A 13,096-nucleotide genomic window follows, 5' to 3' on the forward strand; every position below is an offset into this window, starting at 1 on the left:
TAAAAATAAAGTCATTATTATCACAAAATGATTCTGCAAAACTTTTTTTTTTTTCATCCAAACAAGACAATTGTTTACACTGTTTGCAGGTTTGCCCAGACAAAGCAGCAGAGATGCTCCAGCTCATTAAGGTGTAGCAGCAGAGCACCCACTCGCTGACACGTCTTACTATAAACTGGCTCCCACCAACACAGAAACAACTTACACATTCTACTATAAGTCGTTCGCTGAATAGTTGTTAGGACTGAATAGTTTATAGAATCTGCTGAGGTTGCCCTGAGCTAGTTTTGCCCACCTGTCTGTAACAAATTGCCTGGTGACCTAAGATCTGTCACAACTGTGTTCACATTCAAACACATTTCTCAGAGGGTCTGTGCTTTACGTGTGTGTGAGGTGGATGTTAATATCTTTGAGTGACTGGGTCCTTGAACATGCATTTTAATGCAAAATGCATTGAGTTTACTGTTTGATGAAATTTGCATTATTAATAAAATCATCTGAAACAAATTAGAGTTCAAACCAATGATTATTTGTTTCCCCCCTTTTTTCTTTCCAATTTGGAATGTTACATTTCTTTTGCATTGCAGTCCTTGTTAATGAAAATTATATAACAGTAAAACCGTCATTGTAGTGATTTTTTTATTAAGGCAGACTGTCACTCTTGTCCATAGAAATGTACATTAGAAACAATGGAACTATGAGTCTGTTTTTGAATTAACCACCAAGTGGCAGCACATCCCAGCAGTGTCACGTTACTCTCAAGCAGCCCCTCTGCCTTCATTTTTAGTTACTTATTGTACACAATTTAATTTGCTCTTATCTGGTGTAAATGCAGAGATAACATATAGCTGATCTCAGGTCAAACATGTGTTGATAACAGAGACTGAATTAAAAATGATTCATTTATACAATTCAGATGTTATATTTTAAATATGTGGTGTCCATTCAAGATAAACAAGACAAAAATATTAACACCTTTAAGTAACAAATTAGCAGGAATCACAGGCACACTGGAGACAAAAAGCTGCCTTACGCTAAATTACATTATCACTGAATAAACACCATCATGTCTCCTTGCTGCATAACACATTTGGCTGCATTTAATGGCAGCCAATCAGAGCATAGTATCAGTCCTAGGATTCTGACAATCAGCCAAAAACACTGCGACTATTGAGCCCCTCATGTGATGCATTCAAGCACCAGAGGGTGATTATTTATAGAGTGGGGGTGCTGGATTGACTTGCTGGCTGAGTGACTCATCAGAGCCGTGGGAGAAATCTACAGTATTTGGATTCCCCCTATTAACATCTTCTTCTTCTACATCTGTCTTTTGTGGAAATCCAGCGGTGTTTTAGCTGCAGACTTAAGATATACAGGAAGGTCTTGTTAATCAAAGAGACTGTAAGGTTTGTGCAAAAATGACTGGATCCATTGTGACCTATATGAGTAAAACTTTCAGTCTCTGTCATGATAGTCAAAGCATTATGTTGCCCTCTGTCTCAGCCAACCCGCTCTTTCTCTTGTTTCTGCACTATGTTACTTCAGTGAGAGGGTAGGATCACAGGGTTACATACATCTTTACTTCAACATACAAGTTTTCCTTACGCGACATTGTTATGATGTAATGAGTTTAGTTTGTAGTAAGCGCCTACATTATGTCTGATATATTTTTAAAGTCCTGGGATTTGTATGCATGCCAAAATTGTACAAATTGCTTATTTCTATATAATGTTGTGACTGTGGAATACAGTTGTAATGATTTTGTTTTAGACACAAGAGCTGACATAAAAGTAGCTATAAAGCTTTCTTAAAGCATCCTTCACTGATTTTTTTGGTCACTTGGGGGCAGTAAGAGAAGCTGTGTACATGACATTAACATTTTCTGGAGTGGTGTCTCTGGCCTCCTGATGAAGGTCAAATATTCACCTTTTAGCTATGTTTGTTTGGGCACTTGTGTCCCTATAGCCCTCAGCAATGGCACACGATGCAGTTATACTACATAAGGCAATCTGAGTCTGCCATTGGAGGTTGATACGGTCTAAACAATGAATGTGTTGGACTTTTTAAATTTTATTCACAGCTCACTTTTGGTGTTAGCCAGTGGATAGCTGACGTTTGCAGTCGCAAATGTAGCAATGTAGTTTTCCTTAGCTGACAGAGTGAACCATAGCAGAGTTACAGCACGACTTTTCATGTGAAGTGCTCTTGAGAAAATTTCATGCAGCTGCTCCCTCCAAAGTTGATGGATGGAGTGTTTAGCCGCTATATTCTTCACAAGGGTCACCGGATAACTTTGTTTGTCTGCCATTTGGTGCTGGGAACAGAGAACACAGTGAATTTATCAGCACTTACACCCACTGAAAACAGCTTCCTGTTGAAAGATACCAGGTCGATGAGAGCAGTGCCACTGAACCAATACAGTGAAGGTGTGGGTCACAAAAACAGAACAACGAGCTGGAATATACTAAAGCGCTTCATTGAGCGTCAACTTTGGAGGCGACAAATTTAGGAAATTTTCTCAAGAGCAATTCCTGAGGGACACCAAAAGAGGTGTGAACGCTCAGCTGAGACACTGTCACCATGCCTGCTAAGGAAAACTAAGCATTATAGACAAGGATGCTATGACGCTGCTCAGTCATGCTTCAATTTAGCCCAGCGACCACTCACGGCAGCGAAAAGTCTCCCTGCAGCCCACGTAGGGCATATTCAAACTGTGTACAAGGTAAATGGTGACTATATCTGATCCATGGAGGTTTTAGCAAAGCACTAGCAAGCACGTGCTCCCTGGGATTTACGCCTATGTGTCGAGCTGATGGAAACTGCAGAGTTGGGTTTAAGTTCTCTGTGGGTTCATCAATGCAAGCAGTGTCTTTTAGGTTGAACATAATCATTATATCCATTGTGAATTAGTGAAATATTTATCACCAGATTTAAGCTTTCCTCGGGTGGCTTTCTTTGATTCCTATAAGTATCCAGTTTAGTTTCCATCTTGGCCAGAGTGAAGAAGGAAGAGGAAAAGAAGGAATATAGGGAGGAAAAACATTTCCCATAAATTATCAAAATAAGTTTCTTTGTAATTGACAAAGGAACAGCCTCAAACTGCCCATTAAAACCGAACAACAATGTTCCTCCCTGTTCTACGGCTTTTAGAGGGAGGTGATAAGAGGAATTCTGTAGCTCTTTAAAGGCAGAACTGTTTCTTTTTAAAGACACTACAGTACTCTATTGTACAATAATCTCTGGTCACAACTGTTGTCAGCGCCTCTCATTACATTACAGCCTGTGGGCACATTCCATTTCTTAAAGGCAGCCTCCTTCCTCCCCCTTGTCCTCCTGCTCCAGCAGACTTTCTCTTCAGACGCCTGTTTCAGCTATAGTTTATGAATCAAAGCAGCACAACAGGAATCAGATGTTTTCATGACTACATCATCCCAGATTAGTGAGAGCGTCCCGCAGAGTAAGAGAGCATAGCAGGGAAGGAGGAAACATAGATTTTTGCTTTGAAGCTGGTCCCAGTTTCCTCCGGGTGCTCCTTCCTAGCCAAGCACAACTGGAAAGCACCAGCAGCCAGAAATTCCACCCTGATATGCGTGCAGCCAGAGCAGCAGCTTCCTCTCTGCTTGTGCGAGTTTTGCACAAACAGATATTGCGCCACACTGCAGCAGTCAGATCAGTATTGGAAAGTGATTACAGGATTGAAACCTGCCTGCAGCATTTTTTTTTTTACTCAGACTCACCGAAGTGGCCTTGATGTGGTTATCGTGCCACCCACACTGTGCTGTAATCCCTGCTGTGATTCTGTGCTGCAGGAGATTCAGATTGGTGTCATCTCACTGAGACAATCACTGGGTAAATTAGCAGAGAGGAGGTGATTATAGACACGCTGAAAGGAGAGCAGGCCGGTACATTTTTCTACCAAGACAGCAATGCTAAATAAAATTTAGAGGTACATTTCTGCTTCATTAAAGCATGTTGGGTAAAATACAGAATATTCTATTTATTACTTCTATCATTCTGTATTTCTTTATTTGTGGATGATACAATTCATTTAAAAGAACAGTTCACCCAAAAATGAAAACTCATGTTATGTCTATTCAGCACGCAGATGGAAAGATTCATAGTCCACCAAAAAATCTGGAAACTTATCAGCAAAACAGTGTTGCAGCATTCTCCTGAACAACTGAATTAGAGGGGGACATGATGTAAAACGCAAAAAAACAACAACAACAACAAAAAAAAAAAAACATAAAAATTTCTCCATACAGCTCGTCCAGCATGATCCAAGTGTTCATAATTGAACTGATCGATGAAGATTTTGGCTTTGGAAAGGGTGTTAGTGACAACTTTATTAATCATAGGGATCTCTGGGCTTCTGGGGAATTGGATTATGTCAGATGAGCTGTACGGAGTCATTTGTTGAGTTGATGAGTTTGTTTGGGGGCTGTCCCCATCTATGTCAGCTGTTTAGGAGAATGCTGCAAAGCTTTTTTGCTGTGAGTCTCCAGAAATGTTTTGTGGACTACAAAACTTCACCCGATTTTCAATTGGCATACATTTTTGGGTGAAATTATTATTTAACAAAAGATCAAATGGAGACGATGTGTTCAAGAATTATCACCCGACTCTGTAGTTTCCATCAGACTCTTTTAACTCGTTTTGGTTGCAAGTCCCACTTCTTCACTGTTGGCTGTCTGAGCTCAACTACCTCGCCTCCAACAAAATATAAAAAAATTAAAAAGGACATAAAGTAGTTCCATACAGTGTGACAAGGCAATGTGCGTGCTGATGCTTTTAGCTTAGCTGCCTCAGTGAAGATCAGCTGCCTCAGTTCATCTGTGTGATTACGCTGGATGAGCAATTTTTATATTCGGGATTTTTCAGGGTTGATTTTTAATGTCTTAATACGAGTCTCCATCTACTTGAGTTTGGCATGTCGCCTGAGATCCTCAGCAGCTTCTACAGCTGCATTGTTGACCGGCTCTATCACCATCTGGTATGGCAGCGCTTCTGCTATGGACCGCAAACGCCTGCAGAGAGTGGTAAAGACTGCTGAGAAGATCACCAGGACTCCACTGCCCTCTCTGCAGAGAACACCACCACTGCAGAGTCCACAGGAGAGCTGCCTCCATCCTAAAAGACCCAACCCACCCCCAGCACACTTCTACCCTCAGGCTGAAAGAACTCTTTCTTTTCCACGGCCACCAGACTCCTAAACAGCAGATGGGAGTTTACAATCATGTTAAAAAATGCTGACTCATAACTGCTCCGACTGTTTACATTTTTGCACATGCATAATTGCACGTCTCAGACTTGCATTGTTTTATCATTTTTATTGTTGTTGTTTCTTTCTTCTTTATTTATCACATGCTGCCTTGTAAAATTGCTTTATTTTGTAAATTCATGTTGTATATATTTATTTTACATTGTTGGCATTCTGTGGACAGCAAAGGAAGAATTTCATTGTACAGAGAAACATGTTTCCTTGCTGTGCATATGACAATAAACACATGAATTCTCTTGAATTGAGTGGTGTAGGAGTACGCTGCGTGTTTTTCTGCAAAGCTCCAGAAATGTTCTGTGGCGTACCAAACTTCACTTGACTTTAAGTGTTCCTGAATAATTAGCTTTGGCCAATCGTTTGCTTGCATATGTCTGAAAAGGACTATAATATACAAGATAATATCATTGTGTCAAATGGTAGCGAGGATTAAAAATAACCCTTTCAACTCAATATCTTAAATTGTCAAATTCGTATATTACAATAACTATAACTCCTGCTACAGTTCATCCCTCAGAAAACAACAGAGCAACGAATTCAACATTTTCATTTTTTTATTTGCTTTTATTTTTGCAAATAGGAAAATAGCATTTCTGGTATTCAAAAAAAACAAAAAAAAAAATACAGCCTGTGTTCAACCAGATACGCAGGCAGGACTGAGAGAGACACAGAGAAGAGGGAGAGAGAATTGGATGATGATGATTAGGGGATACAGGTCTGGATGTAGGTCAGTAGAAGCAGCCTGGGGAGGCTCAGACACAAAGACAGCGCTGGTTCAGACAGATAAATACGTCTGCCCGTCTGTCTGCTTTGAATGGGTTTTTTACATTATTAAGCGTGGTTGTTTGTTAAGAGCGGGACAGAATGTGTCCATGATGCAGAGAGACGCAGACGAGCATGATTACTGTGTAAAATGACTGTGCATTGCTACATGCAGGAGTGCTCAAACTTCAGAGTTCATTCAAAAGCACCACTGTTGCTCGGGCTAACTCAAGATTGCCAGTAGCCTGCGGTTTTCAGAAGCAAGTGTCTGCTGGTTCAACAGAGACGATCCAGTTATGTAAAGCGTTATACAGTTTCTCACGTGAAGAAGCACTGGTTGGTTAACAAGCACCAAAGTGTTGAGATCAGAGGGGAAATGACAATAGTGACTGCACTGCTCCGTGCAGTTTAACCACCCATGTTTGTTTTTTTTTGGCATTTTATGGTTCCAATACATTTTATGGAACTGCCATAAGAGCACAATGACTGTTTTTCTTACTTTCCACTAACCACACAAGTGCACTTGAGACCAGCAGACTCAGCTTAATGGTTTGTGAATGGGTGGAGTGGGACTCCCAAATCCCAGACCGTAATCACTCTGACATTCCACAGATTGATCACGCTTACAATCAAACCTCTCCAGAATCACGACTGAATAGCTTAATGCACTGATTGAAAGTCCTCTTCGATAAAAAACATCTATATAAAGGCTACAAGCTGTACACGTTCAGTACATATTATATTGAGTATGCTAATACAGATCATTGAATAGATGTTAGCTGCCTTTCCAGCTGTTTAACCTTTTAGCTTTTCTTGCTGCTATATAACCAACAGAGAAATGCTTTACAGCATCTGCTACTGTAAAAAAAAAAAAAAAAAGAGAGAGCAGTGTTTCACATCACTTTTGCACCATGGAGCCAAAACATAGCATATAGGCCGAGTTGTTTTCTAGGCCACATGAGTTCGGCTGCAAAATTATTTCCAAGAGAATTTCAGAGAACAAAGAGCTTATCAACTGTCACGCAGCGAGGATGTCGCTTTCTGGCTCTCGCAGGGCCAGAACAGGGATTTCTGGTTTGGCAACCCCCAGTTTAGAATCACAGTTAAATAAGAGCAGTCACATGATTGCAGTGGGATCAAGTGAGGTTTTGTGATATACACAAAGGCATCGATAGAGATTAGGGCATTTTGGGGCTGAGAAAAAGGCATACAGGTCAAAACAGGGTGGATCAGGATTGGACGAATGCAATAAAGGCCAGGGTTGGATGTGAAACACATCGGAAGTTTTTCCTCTGCTCGGTTAAATTGCGAGAAGAGCCACGAGTTTAGTTTAAAAGAATATCTCAGACTTTACTTCTAATACCGTGAAAATCTAAGTAATTAGAGGAGATTCTGCTGCTTTAATCACCATTTCACCCTCCATGAAGCCTTGTGATTAGAACACATGGCATACATGTGACGCTCCATGGACTAAATCGTCACTAAAACGTTGGGAAGCTGAATTCATGTGGACCCTTTGGCTTTGAGGAAGAAGGGCGATCACAAAAGCAGAAAGGAAATGACAGAAGACACTCCTGTTGCTGGTTACCACCCTGCTTCCAACAGCACCTGGTAGCTGGGGAACAGGAACAGCAGTGCACGCAGTGGTTGCAAGAAGGGCATCTGTAACACTGTCTCCTGTTATGTGTTTTGTCTTGTGTGAGTGTGAAGGCCAGGAAATCAGCTTTCAGCTGACTTTTTCCTGAGGTGGCTGTCTGTTCAGTCTAAGACGAGCTGCTCACAAGGAACAGTGGAAGATAACCCACAGGGAGGAGAGGGAGGAAGGAGACTGTGAGGGTACAACAGCAGGCGGCTCTCGAGATTCTTATGAAAGTTCTGCTTGCGAAGCACCAAAAGTCCTGAGGGAATCCCGCAGCCTACTGGTTCGAAGCCAGGTCGGGCTGGGTGGGTGGGTACAGGGCAGGTTGTAGGCCAGCTGAAGGTGTCACACGTTGGCTCTGATAATCCTGCTGGGCCTGGAGCTGCGGTGGACCTTCGTGTGTTTGGATAAGTGATCGCTGCGGGCGAACTTCTTCTCGCACAGTGAGCACTCGTACGGCTTGATGCCAGAGTGAGAGCGGCGGTGACGGGACAGTTCGTCTGATCGGGAGAACCTGGAGACACATGAGGAGGCCGAAACAATCAGTTTTTTTTTTACATTGACCACTGGCTCATTCTACTATCAAGTGATGAGATCACAGGCTGTCAAAACTATCCACGGTGTAGCTAGAAGTAGTAAGCCCACGGAGTGCAACGACTAGTCGAATAGTTGCCTACTACTACATTTATCGCCAACTATTTTGATGACTGATTAATTGGTTTGAGTTCTCTCATTCCAGCTTCTTCATAGTGAATATTTTACTCCTCTATGACAGTAAACTGACCATCTTTGGGTTGTGGACAAAACAAGAAATTTGAGGCTTCTGCAAATGCTGATGGACATTTTTCCGTCATTTTCTGACATTTGATAGACCAAACAATGAATCGATCAATAGAGGAAATGATGGACAGAATAAATTAACAATGAAAGTAATTGTTAGATGCAGCCCTAGTCCTAGTGATGACTCTACTAGTCGAACGTTCACTATATGACTGTGGCTATGTCCGAAACCATGCCCAGACTACTACAGTGATAACTATATTTACCACAATGAAATAGAAATAGCAGTTTTCGAAGTCCCACAATGTAACGCATGCCTTGATGGGTGAGTAAATTCAGTGAGTTCACCCGTGATGTGCCTGAACTCACTATACTGTAGTAAGTAATGTGTGTTTTGAGAATAGGTGAATAATGGAGAGATTTCAGATGCAACATATATTGGTTATAACTCAGGAGAATTGTATGAACATTCACCCTGAATATGACTCTCAGTGCATGTTATATACTTGCTACACTTTGTTAAAAAAGTATTGTTTTGAAATGTACGAATCATGCTTTAAGGACACGTTTTCATTTCTGTTGAGTCTTCTTACCGCTCAGCACTTGCACATTGGATGAAGTTAGCAGATCAGTGCGTTAGCATTTCAAAAATCTTCCAAAACACTGGAATATATCTTTATTTTTATGTTAATATTGTGAAAATCAATAAGCTGACAGAGAGAAAATAAATCAGCAACTATTTGGATAACGTTTAGATCTTCTAACAGAGTTTTCTTTGCTTTGTCTGATTAATTTAAGTATAAACTGAACATACTAGGGTTTTGGACTGCTGCTCACACAAAATCGACATCGACTTGACTTCCTGACTGAGTTTCATTCTCTCATTAGTACTTAAAGCAACCTGCCTTACTTCAACCAGTGGGAAAATCTCCCAAACACTTTTCTTTACTTATCAGTACACATTACTTCACGTACCTCCAGCCACACTCAGGCCAGCTGCACGTGTAGGGTTTCTCTCCAGTATGTCGGCGAAAGTGGGCTTTCAGATGGCTGCTTTTGGTGTACATCTTCCCACAGCCTGGGTGTGAGCACTTATGGACCCTCTCTGTAGGCGGCACCCTGGTCAGCCGGGGGGCCACGGCCTTCAGCAGGCCGCTGGCCTGGCCCCCGACCCCAGTCACCCCCGTGATCTCTAGCGTCCGCATAGTGATGGGCAAAGGGGCGATCTTCACGTACTTCTGGTCAGGAGACTTAGGATCTCCACTGTTAAGTGATAACAAGGTGGTGGGGGTAGAGGACACTGACGGGGCCAGCAGAGTAACATTTTGTCCTGCTCCACCCTGGAGCCCCATGACCAGATGAGTGAGCCAGATGCCACTCTGGGCCCCAGGAGGAGAGCCTGCTGGGGTCTGAGGCTGGGCCAGGGGTAAGGGCTGGAGCTGAAGCACCAGCGGCCCGCCCAGTAGCACTGGCGGGGTTAAAGTGGATGGTGACGGGTTAAGTTGGGCAGAAGGGGAAGCATCAGCTGGGCTGGGGCTCATTTGCTCATTCTTAGGGGTGCTTGGGCTTGAAGTGCACTGGGAGGCACTAGTCCCGGGGTCACTGCAAGTCTCTGAGGAAGCTGCTGGGGGGCTAGTGGAAGATGGAGATTCACTGCAAGGCAGAGGGGAGGCCTCCTCTTTGGGGGTCAGTAGCCCCTCTTTGACAAGTTCCATCTTTTCCCTCAAGAACTCCTCTATGTCCTCCAGGGTCGGGGAGAACGGGGAAGAGGGGTGGAAAGGGAATTCTGGCAGCTTCGGCTCCTGACTCGCAGACTCATCTTCTGCTTCTGCTCCAAGGAAAATATGCAGACGTGCCCCCTCGTCTTCATCTTCCTCCTCCTCCTCATCTTCCTCCTCTTCAGGGCTGGAGCTGTGCAGAGCCCCCAGCTCCTCGGCCTCGGGGCTGTCGCAGGAGGCTGAGCTGCCTCCCTCGCTGCGGGCTCCGTCTCCCAGGTCGAGGGAGAACAGGCTGCTGCTGCTGCTGTCCCTGAACAGGTCATTGTCCAAACTCAGCGTTCTGCTGCTGAGAGACACCATTGATCCAGGCCAAGCACAGAGGAGAGGATGTTGAGGAAACACTATCCAGAGGTGTGATCACAAAACCTGCAAGGGCAACATTGAGATTGGATTTTATTACCTAGTGGAAGGTGAAAGTGCATGAAGAGTGACATATTTACCTCAGATATGGATTTTAAACTTTAAAAGGATGGATGCTACAGGATAAATGTGGCTACAAAAAGAGGCTTAAGAAGTAATCTATTCCATCAGCAACTGGTTTGCTAAATTGTTAGAGGCCCAGATTTAATCATGTGATGCTTCCAGCTGCAATACGTAAGAATTGGTTCACCTGTTGAATTCATACTGCTGACAAACAGGGTCAGTTTATCACCAGAGTAACTGCTAACTGCTTTTAACTGTATTATGGGTATACATCCAAGACTGTAGCAACTGTTAGCTTGGTTAGCCATGCAGCTAGCTGGGCTACTAAGGGAGTGTGGGCATTTACACTGCCAGCAGAGGAACTTTTGAGGCTCAGGGCTAGCTACTTAGCATGCTAACTTCAGCAGATATCTCTGCAACAGAATAAACAAAACTGTTATTTCTTCACATTCTGTTGATTTCAATTCATTAAACTAAAATTCTTACATATTGTGGATTTAATGCAATTCAATGAGTACCGCTGTTATAATCTGCTCTTCACACATTTAAAACAAGATGACAAATTAAAAAAAAAAATTGGTAGAAAGATTGCTTATATTTTTGGAGAATAAAATCTTGACAAATAATTAGAGATGTGCCGATGGTAATTTTTCTTCCCGGTTACAATACTTGGCTAAATGGCTAAAACCTAGTAAATTACCAGTGAGTTAATAAATGTATATATTAGTGCTCAGTTCAGCTCAAATAAATCACGTAGTTTCGGATCAGTAAAGACTTGAATACTCGCTAATACCTATTCCAGGACTTACGGTTGGTAGGAAGCATGTCGGAACAACTCTATTAATGATAACACAGTATGTCCATTCAATATTGACACAATTCTACCCAAAGTCCATAAATGATTGTGTTGATAAGATATTGCGCGCACATCATGAGAGAGCCAGAATCCAGCAGACAGTAAGAGCTGGGGATCAAACCGTCAACCCTACGACTGGCCGATCAGCTCATGGCCAGAAGACCTCTCCGGCAATGAAATACTTTTCAAACAGGCCTCTCAATAATACTAAAAAATTGTAAACACTATGACCTATTAACTACCTTTAGTTGTTATTGAACTTTAAGCACTTTACACGGAAAATGTGTCGTTTTGTGGATTTTTTTTATATTTACAATATTAACCTGGTAATAATACAAATTCAGAAAGCTTCCATGGCTGAATAAACAAGCTGTTCTCAGAAGAAAATAAGGTCCCATAACACTGTTTGAAGCTAGAAAGGTGGCAGGGCCCGTCAAATATAAACAAAGTTAAACAGTATGAAATTCTGTCGTCCTTTACGTCAGTTTGCATGTGCACCTTTAAAAATATTTGCAATTAATTAGATTAACAAAATCAATCCCACACGCTGTTATGGCCCTTAGAAGCTGGGGGCCCGGGGCAGGTGCCCATTCTGCCTGCTGGTAATCCAGCTTTGACCCAACATTACCTGGTGTTTCAGCCAGCTAGTTAATTTTGACATTTGATATCTGATATATGCTTTCAAATAAAGGGTCGCCTTGATTTAATAATCCCCTGAGCCTCCTATGATAACCTGTCCTTTTAAAAAGTCCATCTTCATCTGTGGAACAACTTCCAGCACTCCTCTTTTACTATTTCTGCCAAGTGCTTGCATAACAACTATATGTATATAATAAAAGAAAAATTATATAGAGAAAATACATATGATGAAAAATTATCTTGATGAACAATCTCAAGTATATTAAAAGTTAACATTTTAAATAGCAGTGGGGGGAGGGGGCCTTTTGGGTTAGGGCTGGACCTCATGTTTGCGACCAGGGTGAAAAAAGGGTCGTCTCTGTTGAAAGAGGTAACAAACTCTCCATTCGCTTATGTAAAGGATGTTTGTTGCCGCTGTCAGACCGTCGGGCACATGTTGCAGCAGGGCCTCATACTTCACACAGGGCACGAACGAGGCGCTGGTAAACACGGCCCGCACTGACGCGCCCATAAGCGTACAGCAGGAGAACTAACCCTGATCCAACCATCGGCCCGTCAAAGCGGAAAAAACACCCCTGAGAGCGCGTTAATGCGGGAGGAGCGCCCCGCAACATGGCAATCCACCTGAATACAACTGCGTCTGTATAGGAATCCACGAGTCTCAAGTTCGGCTGGGTCAAAAAATTGTTCTATTTATACTCCTCCGCCTGTACGGGTCGATCCGAGAAGAGGAATCCCGGAAATTTGGCTCGACCTACCGTGTGTGGATCGGGGGAGGCTCGGTGTGGAGAGCCAGCGCCGTCGATGGCTTCGATGATTTTCCCGTTTTCTCCTCTCCTTCGTCGTGTTATTGTCGTAGCACGCTCACATCCCGTCCTTGCCACGGGTCCATGTTGGCATTCCTCTTTCCCAGCGTCACGTGACTACATCGCTGCACAACT

At 42.7% G+C, this 13,096-nt stretch overlaps 1 protein-coding gene across 1 annotated transcript; it reads right to left on the reverse strand.

The window, feature by feature from the left end:
• Positions 1-5,814: 5,814 nt before the first annotated feature.
• Positions 5,815-13,096, reverse strand: LOC115582544 (Krueppel-like factor 15). Its single transcript, XM_030418544.1, has 3 exons — positions 12,914-13,096; positions 9,435-10,603; positions 5,815-8,193 (listed from the first exon to the last, which is right to left on the reverse strand). The coding sequence occupies exons 2-3, from the start codon at positions 10,535-10,537 to the stop codon at positions 8,025-8,027; spliced, it is 1,272 nt and encodes a 423-aa protein (XP_030274404.1). The 5' UTR covers positions 10,538-10,603; positions 12,914-13,096; the 3' UTR covers positions 5,815-8,024.

Source organism: Sparus aurata, chromosome 6 (genome assembly GCF_900880675.1).
Source record: "Sparus aurata chromosome 6, fSpaAur1.1, whole genome shotgun sequence".
Classification (NCBI taxonomy): Eukaryota; Metazoa; Chordata; class Actinopteri; order Spariformes; family Sparidae; genus Sparus; species Sparus aurata.

Bases quoted from the DNA above. Each gene is read 5' to 3' on its own strand.
- LOC115582544 (XM_030418544.1), bottom strand. From the start codon at position 10,537: ATGGTGTCTCTCAGCAGCAGAACGCTGAGTTTGGACAATGACCTGTTC. The intron at 8,194-9,434 runs GTACGTGAAGTA...ATGTGTCTCCAG, and splicing joins TGGCCTGAGTGTGGCTGGAG to GTTCTCCCGATCAGACGAAC.